At 44.0% G+C, this 20,065-nt stretch overlaps 1 protein-coding gene across 1 annotated transcript in view; it reads right to left on the reverse strand.

Moving 5' to 3' along the window:
• Nucleotides 1–19,689, reverse strand: part of CBX8 (chromobox 8) — a 34,935-nt gene extending 15,246 nt beyond the window's left edge. Inside the window, exon 1 of the mRNA XM_069951723.1 lies at nucleotides 19,425–19,689. Within this exon, the coding sequence (XP_069807824.1) occupies nucleotides 19,425–19,493 (69 nt within the window). The 5' untranslated portion in view covers nucleotides 19,494–19,689. The remainder of the gene's footprint in view (nucleotides 1–19,424) is intronic.
• Nucleotides 19,690–20,065: the final 376 nt, after the last annotated feature.

Consider the following 20,065-nt stretch of genomic DNA (forward strand, 5'->3'; position numbering starts at 1 on the left):
ATAACTTTCCATCAGTAATAACATATAAAAAAATAATTTTCACCGGACTTCTCCTTTAATTCCCATCTCAGTTCGTTTACAAGCTGATCATTTGGGGTCTGAGCGCACAGACTCTCACGATCCTGAGAACGAAACAAATAGACTGCTCATCACGTCTGTGCTCCATTCACTGTCTATGGGGCCAAGTTACGTTTCAGAGCGTTTAGAAACATTCAGAAGCCACATTGAGCACAGCAAACGATGTCCAAGCAGAAAGCTCAATTTACTATGAGGATGATGCAAATGAGGTCCTTGGGATTGGTGGGGGGTCCCAGGTGTCAAACCCTCATGATCAGCTTTTTATTCCCTATCTTATAGATAAGAAATACCAAAGTGAGGTAAGAATATGGGAATACACCTTTAACCCGAAGTGCATGGCCAAGTACTCAAATTTAGTATGAATGACCCCTCCGAAATCAATGTTAGTAAATCAGTTATTTTAGTAACCACTGGTTAATTAGGTCAGGGTTTAAAGGCAGAGGACACTTATGTTTGACAGTAATTCTGTTCAAATACCTGTATACGGCCTGAGGCCACCATCTTTTTTGGCTATTTATTCTTTCATAGCCTGCCTTTCGGGACCACACTAACAGGGTCTATGTGGCTTCAATACTACACTGTAACTAGCAACACTGTATACTTTGCAATGCATTTTTTATAACTTAAGTAAGGCTAGGCAATTTGGCCAAAGATAAGCAGTGCAGTAAGAGTAGAGGGGGGATTAGTAGTAGCAGCAGCAGCAGCAGCAATGAGAGTTGTAGTAGTAGCAGCAGTAGTGGGAACTAGTAGTAGTGGTTACTAGTAGTAGGATAGGGGACAAGTAAGAGATAGCGAAGAGCCCGACCTTCGTACCCCCTGGTGATCTCCAGATCAGCCGATGGCTCCTTCCTTTTAAATAGAGCTGAGGGTATGGCACATGACTCACGGCTCTATTTATTCCTATGAAGCTGCCAGAAAGTCCTGTACTCGGCTCTCTCCGGCGGCTCCATTCATTTTCTATGGAGTTGCCAGAGAGAGACGAGTACATAAGTTAGTTTAAGGTGGACAACAGCTTGAAAGCTGAACTGTAATTGGTTCCTCTATTAGGAGCTGCTAACAGCGTTATATAGAAAATACTTGTTATTGGTTCCTTTTAAACTTGTAGGTTTAAACGTTATTGTGGGAAAAAGTTTTTTGAAGTGTACTAGTCAGCACGTACGCTGCCGGATCAGCATTAATTTTCCATCTTCATTCGGAGGTTCTGGTCTCTATGGATACAAACGTGTAATGAGACCGTAATGCACACGACACCCATTCTGATCCAATGTTGGTCACGCACATTATGTTCTCGTTGCCTGTTTGCATTAAATGAGACCTGAAGAGAGGAATTTGCTGCTGATCCAGAAGCGGCAGTGCTGACAGTTACTGGCCAATCAGCATTCATTTTCACTGGACTGACATCAGTTCCTGCATTTGGTCTTTTTTGCTGTTGCTGTTCAATTTTCCAGTAACGCTGGGTTAAAACTTCGTTTTTGCAATCTTTTTTTTTCTTTCAAAAACCGGTGCATATGCGTGCATCTGTTTTTTCAGTGACTTCCATTATAAAAAAAAATACAGATCCATTTTTTTTAACGGACACAAAAATGAAGCAGACTAAGTTTTTGTGTCCGTTAAAAAATCAGATCCATTTTGATCGTTTTTTTTCTTAATAGAAGTCAATGGAAAAACTGATTAAAACGACTGGACACATATGCATCCATTTTTTTTTCATCTTTTTTTTTTTTTTTTTAAACTGATTGCAAAAACGTAGTGTGAACCCAGCCTAAGTGAGACATCTAGTATAGCATTGTTCTTCATATAGAAAACAAGCAAAAAAATTTATGAAATCAACTGCAAAGATGCAGTATATCACCTCCCCAGCTGATTTAAATGATTGATTGGGAATGACAGTGCCTATTTAAGATCGCTTAAAAAAAAAGTCTACAACACGTCAGGTTTTGCTGCAGATTTACAGGGGAATTTCAAAGGTGATTAACAAAAATTGCATTTACACATGGGGGTTGCCATACTGTTTTTTTTTTGTAATTATTATTATTAGCGGCTGATTTATTAAGATAAAGTAATCTTGTATTTACTATTAGGGTTTTTTTTATTATTGTTTGTTATCCAGTCATACAGGTGCTATGCATGTCATTTATTGATGTGATTGCTAGTGTTTTTTATATGCTCATATGAGCGTTTTTTTATTTATTTATTTATTATTTCTAGGTATGTGGGCGCCCTCTAGTGGTTCATTATCATATTACCATCAGGTTACCAAAGAGGGGGATGCTGAATGGGGAGTGGATACTATTACATCAAGGATCACTTGTGTTGTGTTTCTTTTCTGAGTGTGTAGGGGCCATCATTTAGGGTGCACCAATGTTGAGAACAGGACTGCACTGATCCCAAACTCACAGGCCAAGCATTTTTATAGTGTTGCAGAATTTGAGTTGTTGGTGGGGTTTAGTACAATCTGAAATATATTTAGGGGGAGATTTATCAAAGGGTGTAAAATTTAAACTGGTGCAAACTGCCCACAGCAACCAATCACAGCTCAGTTTCCAGCTCTGGTGAAAGGAAAGAGGAGCTGTGATTGGTTGCTGTGGGCAGTTTGCACCAGTCTAAATTTTACACCCTTTGATAAATCTCCCCCTTAGGCTGCATTCCCACGTTCCGTGATCCTAACGGATCACGGACGTTGAATGCATGTACCGGAGTCCCCCCACGCCCGGACAGCATCTGTAATTGGGGAGGAATGCTGGGAGCGGGGGAGACTGTATTCATAAGCGCCGCGTTGTAATGAATCAGCTGCGCGATGCTGTTACGACAGGATCATGGAACGTGGGAATGCAGCCTTAGTGTTTAATTCTGAAATTATTTATGGTCTGCCTTTAAATAACACTGCACAACTCCTATTTGACTGGTTTATCAGGGAGCTTGTTAAATGGGATTTAGATTGTTACACCAAATGCTTGTCAGTGAAACTTGCTAGTCACAATGTCAAAGTTAATTATTAAGCACCAGACTTTATCACTGTAATGTTCTCTAAAAAAAAAAAAAAGGTCAAGGGTCCTTCCCTCACATTGAGACTATGATTGTGCTATTGAGTTATTACTGAGGCGTAAAACGGGTATTACCATCTCAACTAATATATAGGTCCCATTAGGATACATATTTTTGCATATCTTTTCATCCTATTGTTGACAGCTCGTGGTCTAGGTTACAGACCACCACTCTGCTCTAAAAACAGTGGTCTGGCTGGTGTATATATGGATATACTTTACATATTTATATATTATACAGTATATGTACACTATATGGCTATGTTCCCACACTGGGAATATAGCAAGAGAAGTGTCCGCTAATAATTATGATGATCATTATTAGTGGCTGTCTACATTACAAGACGCATCTATATACACCTACATTATAGCCATACATACACCAATTATAAAAAAACAAAACACACTCACTCTCCACTCCCATGCAGGTAGCAATGTGTCTTCTCAGTTCCCCAGAACTGAAAGGGTATATAGAACTCCTTCACTGTCAGTTTATATAGAGCCTGATAGTCCTGGTTGCCCTAAGAGGTACCAATCAGAACAAACCTTCCCAATCCAGGCTCCTGGTATCCCCCAATACTGAAAGTGACATCACGTTACAATGTGGCAAGGATAGCTATTTTTCCATAGACTTTAAAGGGGTACTCCAGCAGGGGGGCATTTCTTTGCTGGGACCGGGGAGGAGGTGGCCGATCCGTTTCAAATCCGCTCAGATCCCGCCTCTGTCACTGACTGGCTGAGCGGACCTGAGACGTCACGTCTCGGGCCTGCGTCAGACACCAGGAAGCGTCCGGGAACCGGGGACCGGAGCACCGCGATGCGGGACCCGTTGCTGGAACAGGGGAGGTGAGTAGACGTCGTTTCCCTCAGCCACCTCCTTCCCGGTCCCAGCAAAAAAAATCCCCCCCCCCCCGCTGGAGTACCCCTTTAATGAAGCACATTATTTGACAGTGACAGAAATACTGACCAAAATACTGTGCTTGAACATAGCTTTTCTTATACATCAAAAGTCTTGCCTGAAGGCTCTAAAATAGCTTATTGATATATAAACGGTGACTTTTGTGTCAGGCAATGCTGCTTGTGATGCACCAAAAGAAACTGTTACTTTGTACTCTGATCGTCTGATCTAAGATTTTACATGTTGGCTTTAGAGATATCTTTTTTGATCTAAGCCCCTTATTTATAATAATAAAAAAAAAAAAAAAAAAACCTTTCTCACATACATTTAGTTTCCTCCATATTAGGGATGGTCCGAACCGAGTTACGGTTTCGGTAATGATTCCGGCTGTCTGCCCGCTCTGTGCAGCGGGCGGATCCAGCGGGAGGACCGCCTGGAAAACTGGGATACAGCCATAGCCATAGGCTGTATCCCAGTTGTCCAGGCGGTCCTCCCGCTGTATCCACCCGCTCCACGGAGCGGGCAGAGAGCGGGAATCTGATGCCGAGCGTTCGGGGTTCGGACCATCCCTACTCCATATATCAGAAATAAAGCACTGGTCAGATAAGGGTGGTCGGGAACAGTTGGTGGTCCCTATTTGGTAGCTTTTTTTCTATTGTGTGGGGAGAGATCTGTGCTGTTCTCTTACTGGATACTGGATGGTTGTATATGTGAAGCAGTGTAATATGAAGATATTCTGTGTAATATAGAGAAGGAGGAGAAGCAATAAGTAGGGTAGCAGTGGCCTCTGTCCTAAATGTGGTGTTTTCTCTCTGAGAGAGGATTGTGTGTTTTTCTTCAGTGTGCTATGGCTGCAGCAGGCTGCATGTGTGTGCGTGTGTATGCGCTATGGCTGCATGTGTGTGTGTGCGCATGAGTATGCGCTATGACTGCGTGTGTGTGTGTGTGTGTGTGCACACATGCTATGGCTGCAGCAGGCTGTGTGTGTGTTATGGCTGCAGCAGGCTGTGTGTATGTATGCACTATCGCTGCTGCAGGCTATGTGTGTTTGAGCTATGGCTGCAGCAGGCTGTGTGTGTACTATGGCTGCAGCATGCTATGTGTGTGTGCTATGGCTGCAGCATGCTATGTGTGTGTGTGCTATGGCTTCAGCAAGTTGGTGGGTGTGGTCAGATTAAAATAAAGTCTTATTACCCATCCAGATGCCCCCATTGTGCAGAGGCACCTATCATGGTTCCCTGCCAGGCTACCAATCCTGTGATGTCACAAGCCTGATCAGAAATGGCCACTTAGCCAATCAGCGAGTGAGGTGAGAGACAGCTGTAGTCACTGACTGGCTAAGTGAGTAGTTCCTGTGGGGCTGTGATGATTCAGGAGCGCAGACGCTGACAGAGAGCTGATAAATCTAGGCCCATCTCTAACCTCTATATCACAGGTATCTTGCATTGTTAGCACTTTTTCTTTGTGAATGGTAAATCTTTATTTAGAAACATAGAAGACTGACAGCAGAAAAGACCACCTCAATCTAGTCTAGTTTTGAGTTGTTCATGACATAGAGGCTGGAGACTGGCTGCATCCACTGCACACACAGGAGAATCTGCTTTATATCTTTGCCTTATTTACTCATAAGTTGCCCAGGATCATGTAGGACATTAGGGAGAAGCTGCTGAGCCAGATATACTTTACACTAGTTTGATAAATAATAGAGATGAGCGAACCGGGTTTGGGTTCGAGTCCATCCGAACCCAAACGTTCGGCATTTGATTAGCTGGGGCTGCTGAACTTGGATAAAGCTCTAATGTTGTCTGAAAAACATGGATACAGCCAATGACTACATCCATGTTTTCCACATAGCCTTAGGGCTTTATCCAACTTCAGCAGCCACCGCTAATCAAATGCCGAAAGTTCGGGTTCGGATGGACTCGAGCATGCTTGAGGTTCGCTTATCTCTAATAAATAACTCCCCTGGTGTCTGATCCCCTTAGGACTGGTGGGATAATGCTGCATTCCATTCAAGTGAATGTACTGAGAAACAGATGGGGACAGGACTACACCAGCACTGTGTTCCCTTTATTACTAGAAGTGGAACTCCACCCCAACCGTAAAGTGATGGCATATCCTAGTGGCATGGTAATATCCATGGGAATAACCATGTTTCTGATGACACCAGAGTATTCCTGATCTGCTAGATTGGTCTGCACCAAACACCTTCATTGTTCCTGAGATGTGGCTATAAGCCAAGAGTGTCAAACAATAGAGGATTAAAATGGGTGCTGCCACCATCCCGCTCAGAGCAGGATTGCAAAACATAAAACTAATAAATATATTTCATAAAAACAACCTATGTCTTTCAGAGTTAGTCCAACCTCTTAATCACGTAAAGCAACATGTCATAACAAGCACACATTTAATACTAAGCTTAGAAATAAGCCAAAAGTGACATGAATGTACAAAGGTAATCAGAATAAAGTCAGGTCTCCATACAAAGTAATAGGAGTAAAATCGATTTGAGACATACATAATACATATATAATTCCAAGTGATTAAAATGCATAGTAATAGGATTGTACACATACAAAACATGAATAAAATGCATGTATATGTTTAGAGGTATAACAGTGATAACCCATATCACTAACGTAATGTTACAAAGAGAAAATACTATAAAGAAAGAATCTTGTACACAGGAAATCATGGGAAATAAAAAGGAGAACTGAGATGAGTCAGCTCCAAACGTCAGTACATTAAAGAGCAGGACAGGTAATCCTAGCAGTACTAGCATATCCCTAATATAAAAAGTTTATTTTTGTAACAGGTACATTATAGGAAATGTCATTTTGAGGAAAAAATATATTTCTTAATTAAAATTATCATGCTCATGTGTTTTTTGTTTTACTAATAATGGACAAAATTTAGGAATTCTGTAGGACTTGGAGGTATGTTGGAGTAGGGTCACACAGGACAAATGAACTGCAGATATTCTGCTGCATTTCTGCAAAGATCCAGACTAGAGATGAGCACTACATGGGCATGCTTAAGTCGGATCGCTCGCCATTTGACTATCAGTGGCTGAAGACGTAAGATGCTGCTCTAGAGTCTGAAAAACATGGATGGACAGCCATAGGTCATATGCATGTTTTCCAGGATTCCCTAGGACTGCATTTAACTTCTTCAGCCACCGGTCATCAAATGCCAAGTGATCCAACTTGAGAATACTCATGTTGCACTAATCTCAAGTCCACACCAAAAAAATTTACCAAACAGGGCTATGGAGTCGGAGTCTGAGCAAGTTTTGTCTGGAGTCGGAAAAAATGTACTGACTCTGACAGCATGGCACAAATGGACCAGCTCAGCCCTTAGTAAGGTGTAGGACTGGGCATGGATCAATACCCAGCTCAGTGGGGCAAACTGTAGGTGTTGTAGGCCCTGTTGGCCTATTAGTTTGTTGTTAGGCCGCTGAGTTCATTGTATAACGAATGTAAAATGGAAAATTTTTGTCATCCTGTACTTGATGTATTGTCGGCTACTAACGGTGTGTAACAGCTACTCATCAGTTATGACTTTCCTTAATCTGTATGCACTGTATTTGACTGTGATGACAAATAAAAATGTTTGAACCAAAAAAATATACTGACTCTGACTTTAAAAAAACTTCACAGGTATCTGCCGTTGTTAGCAGTTTTTTTTCTGCACAGTGAATATTTAGTATGGTTTTACTCCCCTCCACAGTCTCCCATGTCTCCAGGGCTTGGGTTGTCTCTTGTCACATGTGTAACCTCATTGGGAGACACAGGAGAGCAGAGCTGACTCAGCTCAACAGTCCCAGTCCCAAAACAGGAGGTGCATCAGTGCCAACAGAGCCGACAAAACCCACAGAAATGTTGTCCTTGGTGAGGACCCCTGTAAAACAAGAGACAGAAAATAGCCTTGCTATTTGAGTTGACATGGCTTACAGGGACTCAATAAGGACAACCTGCTCCCCTTGCAGCATAATTAAAGGGGTAATTTGAAAATACCGTCAGCCGCATCCGCGCCAACATCGGCTGCCATCCTCACTTCTGGGTCCTAGTCCAGTGAATTGGCTGGAGCTCTTCACATGGCTTCCAGCAAGCTCAGCCTATCAGGGCTGAGCAAGCTGGAAGCCATGTGATGCGCTCTAGCCAAAGAAAAGGCATGTGCACCAGCAGCCTTTTCCTCTCCCACTGCTGTGGAAGACAGCGAAGAGGAAGGACACCAGGACCGCCCCCTGCTGTGACGACATCGACCCAAGATGGCTCCCAGTAGAAGTGGACAGGGTTGCCAGTGTTTTGGTATGTATAGTTTATTTAACAATCCCGCTGCGAGTATGTATTCTCACAGGCAAGAGATCCGCAGCGGATTTTGCTGCAAATTCGCATTGTGAAATCTGCTGTGGATCTGGTACGTGTGATCCCACCCTAAAGATGTTATCCAGGATCCTGTGTATACACTTAGGCCATTAAAGTCCATGGGACCTATGTCTGTTTGTGCACAGACAAATCAAGGTTGCATTTTGAAAGGATGAGGAGGCTGATATATCCAAGAAGCTAAGAGGGAAATCACTGATGTGAACATACCCTACATTCGGAAAACAAAAAGAAAGCACAACAGGGGTCCTTGTGCTAAGAGGGTTGTCTGCACAAGCCCTAGATTTCTAGGGACCTTCCTGAGGAGGCTTCTCCAGAACGTCCATTTTGTCAAGAGATTGGTTGATCATTGGACATCGATGGATCATAGATATCATGATGTCAAAAGTCTTAAGCTTCCAATAAATAAGTTTCCTTTACAGAAGAGACTTGGCCGCTCTCCAAAGCAGAAGGAAATGAGGGATCGATAAGCCTAAGGCTGGGCGATAATGGCCTAAATCAATATCACGGTTAATTGAACATGTAACCTTGGTAATGATAATTGAACAACTACTACACGCCCCTTTTGTTTCCATCTTTTTTCTTGGCCAATTGCACTAAAGCTGGGATGCTTCGTCTAATGATAGACTATATGGTCTCCATCTGGTGCAGAACAACAACTCCCATGATTCTGTGACAGCCAATGGCTATACAGTCTGGCTCCCAGGGGCGTTGCTAGGGTCCTAAAACATCTTATAAGAATTACACACTCAGTGGAGAGCAGGCCCCCTTAAGTTAAGTATTAGCAAATTTTATGGCAGACAGCCCTGACACTAACAATGGGCATTCATTGGCATCATGGGCACTCATGTAGGCAGGAGTTCATTCAACAAAGATGTTCAATTTGCTGACTCTAAACTCATACAAACTTGTGGCCCCTCAGCTGCTGCAAAGCTACAACTCCAAGCAGGTACTTAACCCTTTCCCGCACGAGGACGTAACTGTACGTCCTCGCTCGGGTGCGGGCGTTCAGAGTGGGGCCGCGCGGCGACCCCACTCTGAACCGCCGCGGTCCCGGGTGCCTCATGTAGCCCGGGGCCCCGGCTATTAGCGGGCACGATCCGATCGATGTGCCCGCTAATAAGGTAATCAGATGCAGCTGTCAAAGATGACAGCTGCATCTGATTACCGGATCCAGCGTTCTCTGATGTCTAGTGGCGGAGATCGCTCCGAGCGATCTCCGTTACTGCTGCTGGCCGGGGACCGTTTCAAGATGGCGCCGTCCCCGGCTCGGCACTCGTTTGTTTTCGGCTGCAGCAGTCGAAAGCAAACGAGTGCCTATCTCATCAATCTATGCTGTATAACTATATACAGCATGGATCAATAAGTGATCAGTGCACTTATACTAGAAGTCCCCCAGGGGGACTTCTAGTATAAGTGTTAAAGTTTAAAAAAAAGTGATGTTATTAATAAAAAGCCCCCTCCCCTAATAAAAGTTTGAATCACCCCCCTTTTACCATGTTATAAATAAAAATAAATAAACAAACATGTTTGGTATCGCGCGTGCGTAATTGCCCGAACTATTAATTAATCACATTCCTGATCTCGCATGGTAATCACAAAGTGCAAAATTGCGCATTTTTGGTCTCATAAAATCCAGAAAAATTGTAATAAAAAGCGATCAAAAAGTCGCATATGCGCAATCAAGGTACCAATAGAAAGAACACATCATGGCGCAAAAAATTACACCTCACACAGCCCCATAGACCAAAGGATAAAAGCGCTATAAGCCTGGGAATTGAGCGATTTTAAGGAACATATATTCGGTAACAATGGTTTGAATTTTTTACAGGCCATCAGATAATATAAAAGTTATACATGTTATATATCGTTGTAATCGTAATGACTTGAGGAACATGCATAACTAGTCAGTTTTACCATAGGACACACAGTGTAAAAACGAAACCCATTCAAAGAAAAAGAATTGTGTTTTTTTTTTCAATTTCACTGCGCATATAATTGTTTTCTGGTTTTGCAGCATATTTTATGAAAAAGTTCAGCCTGTCATTGCAGAGTACAATTAGTGACGCAAAAAATAAGGGCTCATGCGGGTCTTTAGGTGTAAAAATGCAAGTGCCATGGCCTTTTAAGCACAAGGAGGAAAAAATGAAAACGCAAAAACGTAAATTAGCCTGGTCCTGAGGGGGTTAAAGAGGAACACTGAGAGATGTAGTTTTGAAACAACCGGGAAGCCACAGGTTGGAGATCACTTACCACTAGTTCTGAGCACCAGGTACATGTCATATAGTTTGCATGCACAGTATAAAGCATATGTGCCAGTCCTGGGGCCAGCGACACCAATGTGGGAACTGACAAAACTTTTTAAGTGGATGATAGTAAGGACTTTCAAAATCTCAGTCTTGTGCAGAGCTCCTGAGACTTGCAATTCTGACAGTTCCACACTGTGCATGCTGCCTTGGCTGCAGCCGCATGCGGTAACAACACTCTCCCAGCAGGCCATGCAGCTACTCTCGGAAGTTAAGTAACTTTCAGCCGCTCTCCTTCTTCCAGAGTGACTGCACACCCTGCAAAATTACAGCTCCTCACAGGGTGGGCACTTCGTGGCAGGAAGTGCCCGCACCCCCTGAGCACTGCACACAACTCCGAGCCAGGGACCCCTCAACCCCCATAATGTTATCCAGAACCGCAGCCATCCACATCATCCAAGGTGGACATGCTGACTGCTGCCGGCTTGTGGACTCGATGTGGAGAAGTTCGGTTCCGCACGATAGAGAAGGGGACAGTACGCATAGCCACTCACTTGCAGTTTAGGCATAGGGCACCCCCGCAGTGTTACCCCTGACAGACCAGTCTCCCCGGGTTTCCTCTTCCTCTCCGGTCATCTATACCTCCTGAGTGTGCACTCCGTGGCTCCCCCTCTCTCCTGCTGCCACTGATGACAGGGCCCACAGTGCTCCCCCCAGTAGACCTGCCTCCCCTTGGTCTCCTTTCCAGTCACCCTGCTTCTCACGTTCTACGGGCTGCCACTGCGGGGAGGGAGTTTAGGTCATTCCAATGAAATGTGATAGTGTTTGGCCTTTTAAATGCCTCGTATTGAGTGATGAAGGTGTTAAAGTGACTGTACCACCAGGTCAAGGCTGAAGCACTGGAGGCGGGCTGGCTCACCCTTAGTGGGAAGAAACTGCAGCCCCTCCATGATGTGACTCCATTAGAATCAATGGAACCCTATCATAGAGGGGCTAGGCTTTCCTCCCACTAAGGGTGGGTCGGCCCGCCTCCAGTGCTTCAGCCTGGGCTTGGTGGTACATTCACTTTAAAGGGGTATTCCCCACAAAGTAATCTTTTCATATGTTGTGGCCCCCGAGGAGCCGTACTAACACATAGAAACACCACGCTCCAACAAAGGCAACTTCTTTAGCAAATTTCTTTACTTTTCCAACAATAGTATAACAAGAAACATGGAAATTATCACCCAGGTGCTCTTCTGGCAGCGGACATCTTTCACTGATAGACCAGCATGTTAGTCTCCCATGTTAGCGGCCCCTGAGGAGAACATAAAAAGGACCCTATTCTGTTCTTTTCGCTCTGCCCCCAATTCTTCTATATCATCTTCAGGTCTCCCACCTCTTCCGAGGTGGAGTCGTCTAGGGGCTGCATCCTGCTATGTATATCCCTCTATATACATATTCAAGTTGAAGTCTTACAAAAGATTTATTGAGAAGCGATATATATGTATTACAGGTTCTCTTTAAGAAACATAGAAGATTGTCGGCAGAAAAAGACCACTGGGTTTATCTAGTCTGCCCTTTTAGGATTTCCCTTATTATAGAAACATAGAAGATTGTCGGCAGAAAAAGACGACTGGGTCCATCTAGTCTGCCCTTTTAGTATTTTCTTATTATTTTAGGATAGATGTATGCTTATCCCAGGCGTGTTTAAATTCTGTTATTGTAGATTTACCAAGCACCTCTGCTGGAAGTTTGTTCCAGGTATCTACTACTCTTTCAGTAAAATAATATTTTCTCACATTGCTTCTGATCTTTCCCCCAACTAACCTCTCACTGTGTCCTCTTGTTCTTGAGCTCAGTTTTTTTTTACTAAAAACACTCCCCTCTTGAACCTTATTTAGTCCTTTAACATACTTAAAGGAGAAGTCCGGCCAAAATTAATTTTTGATATGTTGTTACTTATGAAAAGTTATACAAATTTCTAATGTACATTAATTATGGGAAATGCACATATACTGCTATTTCCCTTAATTTAGTAGATCAGGAAGTGTTAGAAATATCTCTGAAGAAGTGACGTCACGACCCAGGGTGTAATTCCTATGGAGTGTCCAGCAGGGGGCGCTCTCTATATAGAAGTCTATGGGACTTTATTGTTTCTATGTAATGTAATGTAATGTAGTGTACAGTGCTTTATTGAATGAATACATCTATGGAATACTTTGGGGAGCAAGTGTCCTTGCTCCCCAAAGTATTGCATAAATGTATTCATTCAATACATTCAATACACAGTAAGCCCGCCGATCCGCCGCATTTCCGCCGAATTTCCGCCGCATTCCCGCCGATCCGCCACACGCTGATCCGCCGCATTCCCGCCGATCCGGACCATATACATTGAACTACAGCTCCCATCATCTGCTTCTAGTATGAACAGGTGATGGGAGCTGTAGTTGGGTAAGGGATATCACATGCCGCCGGGCGCAGGGGGGAGCCGCTCAGTACACAGGAGCGCTCCCCCCTCCTCCTTCTTCTTCCGTGATAACTTCCGCCTATACCAACGCTGAGTCCCTGCCTGGCCGCCGCTCTCCGCTCTCCCCCCATACATACCGGCTCCCGATGCATCCTGGTGTCCGCGCTGATGCCGGGAGCCGGTATATGTGAGCGGAGAGCGGCGGCCAGGCAGGGAGTCAGCAGTGCTATAGGCGGAAGTTATCACGGAAGGAGGAGGAGGAGGGGGGAGCGCTCCTGTGTACTGAGCGGCTCCCCCCTGCGCCCGGCGGCATGTCATATCCATTACCCAGCTACAGCTCCCATCACCTGTTCATACTATAAGCAGATGATGGGAGCTGTAGTTCAATGTATATGGTCCGGATCGGCGGGAATGCGGCGGATCGGCGTGCGGCGGAAATGCGGCGGAAATGCGGCGGAACGGCGGGCTTACTGTGTATGGAATGTATTGAATGAATACATTTAAGCAATACTTTGGGGAGCAAGGACACTTGCTCCCCAAAGTATTCCATAGATGTATTCATTCAATAAAGCACTGTACACTACATTACATAGAAACCCATAGAAACAATAAAGTCCCATAGACTTCTATATAGAGAGCGCCCCCTGCTGGACACTCCGTAGGAATTACACCCTGGGTCGTGACGTCACTTCTTCAGAGATATTTCTAACACTTCCTGATCTACTAAATTAAGGGAAATAGCCCTATATGTGCATTTCCCATAATTAATGTACATTAGAAATTTGTATAACTTTTCATAAGTAACAACATATCAAAAATTAATTTTGGCCGGACTTCTCCTTTAAAGGTTTCAATCATGTCCCCCCTTCCCCTTCTTTCCTCCAGACTATACAGATTCAAATCCTTAAGTCTTTCCTGATATGGTTTATGCCTCACACCCTCCACCACTTTTGTAGCCCCTCTTTGGACCCGTTCTATTTTATCAATGTCCTTTTTTAGATGAGGTCTCCAGAACTGGACACAGTATTCCAGATGTGGTCTCACCAGAGCTCTATACAGCGGGATCACAATCTCCCTCTTCCTACTGGTTATACCTCTAGCTATACACCCCAGCATACGATTTGCTTTCCCCACCGCCTGGTTGCACTGGTGACTCATTTTAAAGGGAACTGATGTGGGCTGATATGGTTCCCTAGAGCATTGTATAAAGCACCTGGAGCGGCCCTGGCACATACCGGCCGCGGCAGGTGCTTTATAACGGAGAAAATGACTTTTATTCCCCGGCTCGTGACTAGATACGAGCGGGGAAGTAGTCATGGTGGGCGGCTCCCCGCTTGTATCTAGTCACTGCGCTCTGCCTGTCAGCGCGCTCGGCAGGATTATTGACAGGCAGAGAGGCCAGTAATGGACCTCTCTGCCTGTCAATCATCCCCTCTGAGCGCGCTGACAGGCAGAGCGCAGTGACTAGATATGAGCGGGGAGCCGCCCACCATGACTACTTCCCCGCTCGTATCTAGTCACGAGCCGGGGAATAAAAGTCATTTTCTCCGTTATAAAGCACCTGCTGCGGCCGCGGCCGGTATGTGCCGGGGCCGCTCCAGGTGCTTTATACAATGCTCAAGGGAACCATATCAGCCCAAACGGGCTGATTGGTTCCCTTTAAGGCTGTCAGAAATCACTACCCCTAAATCCTTCTCTTCTGAAGTCTTTTCCAACACAGTACTGCCGATGTGATACTCGGATAGAGGATTCCCCCTCCCCAAGTGCATTATTTTACATTTGGAAACGTTGAACTTCAATTTCCACTGTTTGGACCACTTATCTAGCAAAGCTAAATCATTTTCCATATTACTGACACTTCCAGGAATATCAACCCTATTGCACACTTTTGTGTCATCAGCAAACAGACAAACTTTACCTACCAAACCTTCTCCTATGTCACTTACAAACATATTAAAAAGAATAGGACCCAGAACAGACCCTTGTGGCACACCAATTGTAACCAGTCTCTGCTCGGAATATACACCATTAACAACAACCCTCTGATATCTATCCTACAGCCAACCACAAATCCACTGAACTATACAGGGATTAAGTCCAATTTTCTCCAACTTCTCTATCAGCTCTTTATGGGGAACTGTATGAAAGGCTTTGCTGAAGTCCAGATAGGCAATATCCACAGCACGACTTTCATCCAGCACTTTTGTGGCATAATCAAAGAAATCAATGAGATTAGTCTGACATGATCGGCCCTCAGTAAAGCCATGCTGGTTTGGATCCATCAAATTGTTGTTAGGTGATCCATTATCTTCTTTTTTAGAAGAGTTTCCATCATTTTCACTTCTACAGATGTTAAGCTCACTGGCCTGTAGTTACTGGGCTCTTCTCTACTCCCCTTCTTATGGGGATAGATTCAGTTATTGTAGTTTTACCAACCACATCTGCTGGAAGTTTGTTCCAAGCATCTACTACTCTATCAGTGAAGTAATATTTTTCTCACTTTGCTTCTGATTATTCTCTCAACTAACCTCTCACTGTGTCCTCTTCTTCTTGAGTTGTTTTTTTTTTTTTTTTACTACAAACATTGCTTGGACCATTGTTTATACAGCAAAGCTAAATCATTTTCTATATTACTGATACCTCCAGGAAAATTAATCCTATTCCACACTGTTGTGCCATCAGAAAACAAACTTTACCTACCAAACTTGTGGCACACCACTTGTAACCAGTCTCTGTTTGGAATATACACCATTAACAACATCCCTCTGATATCTATCCCTCTGATATCTATCCTTCAGTCAACAACAAATCCATTGAGCTATTCAGGGATAAGTCCAATTTTCTCTAACTTCTCTATCAGCTCTTTATGGGGAACTGTATCAAAAGCTTTGCTGAAGTCCGGATAGGCGATATCCACAGCATCACCTCCATCCATAATCGAAGAAATCAATGAGATTAGTCTGACATGATCAGCCCTCAGTAAAGCCATGCTGGTTTGTATCTATCAAATTATTGATTCTTAAGTGATCCATTATCTTCTTTTTTTAGAAGGGTTTCCATAATTTTTTACTACTACATATGTAAAGTTAACCGGACTGTAGTTACTGGGCTCTTCTCTACTTCGCTTCTTGTAGATAGGTATAACATGTCTCCAATCATTGGGGACATCTCCTGTTAGCAGGGATTGGTTATACAGATCTGTCAGGGGGGCAACAATCACAGATCCGAGTTCTTTCAGAAATCTGGGGTGGACATCATCTGGACCCATCGCCTTATTCAACTTTAAATGGGTAAGTTCCTCTACAACTTCAGCCTCTGAAAACATTGGAGCTAAACTGCTGGAGCCAATGCTGTGTCCAACCATCCTGTGATTGTGAAGGCCTCCTTTTGAAAAGACTGAGCAGAAGTAGCGACCGCCTTATCTCTGTCAATAAACATATTCTCCCCATTACTTACTATAGTAATGCTGCAGCTATTCTTATTCTTCTTCCTGTCACTTATATATCTGAAGAAGGTTTTATTCCCCTCCTTAACAGATTTTGCCATTTCTTCCTCTTTTGAGGCTTTAGCAACATTTATGATCTGCTTTGCCTCTTTCTGTATAATTTTATACGTCTCTCTGTCAGCTTCATTTCCACTTTCTTTATACCTCCTATACGCTGCCTTTTTTAATATTATAAAGTTTCATTTGCTGCTATATTTCCTCACAATATTATAATGGCTATGGCCAAGTACTTACGACGATGTCTGAAATTTGTAACCAGTAGTTACTGGATGCCCATAAAGGATATAGCCTAGGTAACTTCATTCAAGTTGCTGACTTTGGTGGACTAAAGTTACCAGATTTTTATCCACGAACCAAAATTATATGCACATGAATTGGTAAATTGGTAAACATTCTTTTTGCCAGAACCAGCTACCGGCACACAATTTATACAGTTCCTTCAATAAGCTGAACATAGCGTTAAACATTTTCTTACCCATACGTATAAATGCACAGTTGGAGTCATAGGTTTTCATATACCTTAGCTACAATGACTTAAACATATTCTGACATTTAAAGGGGTTATCTAGGATTAGGAAAAAACCAAAACAAAACATTACCTCTGTCCTCAGGTTGTGTGTGTGGTATTACAATTTAGATCCGTTTAATCGAAATGAGCTGCAATACGTCACACGTAAGCTGAGGATGAGAGTGGTGCTGTTTCTTAAAGAAAGCAGCCATGGGTTTTTTTTCTAAGCCTGGGTAACTCCATTTAATTGTAGTGCACGTTGGTATGAATATGTCAATGCTCACACCCTGAAACTGGCACCAGAAAAGTCCCAAATTTATGAGCAAATTAAGGCTTATGAAAACATTTACACCGTTACACAGGCATGCAAACTTGATAAATTTCCACCATTCCCTTTATTAGGTCTTTTAGGCCCACTACTATACGTACTTCAGCTTTTATTTCGTCCATCACATTCCCCATGACGTTTACAGACATTGTAAGCATCTACATTTGATAACATTGGGTCACGCATTTTTGGGTAGCCTTCCACAATGAAAAAAATAAAAAATTTACCATTCCTCTAGACAGAACTGGTGTACTTTTCCAGTTCTGCCCATAAACTTTCTATGGGACTGGTATGGGGGCTTTGTGGTGGCCACACATTACTTTCACTTTGCTGTCCTTTAATAGGCACTGTTGTTAAAACAGATTGTGCAATGAGCAATAGTATAAGCAAAAATAAGAAAACTTATAATATATCTTATCAGGCAAAAATGCTTCCTAATCCTATTAAGCAAGGGAACCTATCAGCAGGTTAGACAAATCTAACCTGTTATGTCCCTTTTGTGCACAAAGCTCTGAGAATGAAGTTTCTTACCTTCATCCTCAGCGTCATTCCCATGCAGTTAATAGTTAGATCCTTATACTAATCGGGCGGTTTGGAACACTGGGGACATGACTACCGCCCCCAGAGCTCTAATCCACCTCTTGTAATGAAAATCAATGGAGTTTACGGATGCACATAGGGCCAGTGCCTCGTCCTTTTTAAGTCTATGGAAAGTCAGAGCCCGTCCTGCGTTCCTATTTGGAAAAGCCCCAGATACCAGGACATCTAGGAGTAAAGCCTAAAGGATGGTGCTCATCAGGTCAACGCCTGTCTACACTGATACTGTCAAGAACATTGGAAAGAATAGCAAAGCAGACCATGATGGACCCCAATAAAGTAAATGTGCAGCTGCTGTCTATCTTTTAAGGGATTTGGAGCTGAACACAAATAATGACAGAGATGTGAACAGGACTTTATACATAAGCCTAATGTGGCCCAGAAACAACAAGTAGTAAGAGAGCGCTGCTGGCTTGTAATACGGACAGCAGGTGAACGTTGTGGTCACTGCTTCACTAAGGGGCCTTATAATAACATAACGTGATTATCGGTGTAAAAGGTCAGTGTGATAGGGCTAGGGGTCAGCTGACGAATGAGCAAATACTGATTGGGCCACATATCTCCCCATGTCACATGGGTGATCACCCTTAAAGACCCTGCTAATAAGAGCCCTAAGGACTTCACATCAGGAGATACAAGAAACCCCCCAGAACAGTGGCGGGCGGGCAGGCGACTACTGGGCACCTGCATGGGATCGGCAGGCGACTGAAGAGGCCAGTATTGAATTTGTGGTTATTACAGAACATTTATGGCTGCTCCGCTTATAGGTTATTGTAAAGCCCCTTTAAATAAAGACAGTAAGATGAAATAATAAAAAAGGAAGAATTACAGCTGTGAATTCTACAGAAACCAACTCTGCTCAAGCGTCACATCCCAGTCATATATACTGGTGACACCGAGGGGGGTTTGTTGTAACCAGATAATCCGGAAACCTATATAGTAACACAGTGTATACACATATATATATATATACAGACAGAGGAGAAGGATATCATCCCTGGCATGTCAATTCTGAAGCATCTTCCTTCACAAAAGATCCCTCAGAGGGACAGATCAGATCTGCAGGAATCCAGAGGCTTCTGGGGTCTATAGGGACCAGTCTGCTTCCCATGGTCACCTACTACGACCCCCAGCATCGCCCCCTGTCACCTTGCTTCTCTGGCCTACAATAACCACCTATGTCTCCACCATACACCCACAGCCGGCTGAGCCATCCAGCAGGCCAGCGCTCAGATTAGAGAGAAGATGCTCCCCAGCGCCCCCTGTCTGCATTCGGCTATAAAATCCTGCGATTTCGAGGATTGAGGCCTAGTCTGAAGAAACGATTAAAAACAAAGCAGAGGGGGGAGAAAAGAAATGCTGAAAAAACACGAGCCGCTCCCCTACCTTACGGATGCGCCTTTTGAGAAGAGATTCGGCCGCAAACACTCGCTCCCCGACAGCGGACAGCTCCATATTTAGCACCGCGGGGCCGCGCAGCGCGCTCCCCGTGACGTCACCACCTGTTGCTAGAGACGATGCTAATATGGAAGGATGGACCGCGAGCGCGATTTGATTGGCTGCCAAGAGTCCCCGCCCCCGGGATTGTCAGAGCGCTTCCTCCTATTCGTCTGTCAGGCGCTCTTCTTGCCTGGCAGTAATCCTCTGCTCGGAGAGGAGCATACGGGCTGAATGACAGCCGGGAGTGACGTCACGGCTGTGCGGATTAGCCCACGGCTCTTTTGTGTCGTTCTTAGCATTGTTTCTGCACAATAACGCGCTCGGTTTTGCCCACAGTGATCTTCCTTCCCCTATAGAGGCGCAGGAGAGTATTGGCCCCTGATATAACCCGGGGAGCCCAGCCCGAGCACCGGCGGCAGCAACATGGCGGCCGCCGCGGTCCATGACTAGATAGTGACGGCTCCATACTGGTGACAGGCATCCTCCTCAGTACAGTATGATGGAGTGCAGGTGCCAGCACGGCTCTCCTCAGGCCTGAAGCCTTATAATGTGTATATATCTGTATATACAAGCAGCAACCATGATGG

Source organism: Dendropsophus ebraccatus, chromosome 14, assembly GCF_027789765.1.
Source record: "Dendropsophus ebraccatus isolate aDenEbr1 chromosome 14, aDenEbr1.pat, whole genome shotgun sequence".
Classification (NCBI taxonomy): domain Eukaryota; kingdom Metazoa; phylum Chordata; class Amphibia; order Anura; family Hylidae; genus Dendropsophus; species Dendropsophus ebraccatus.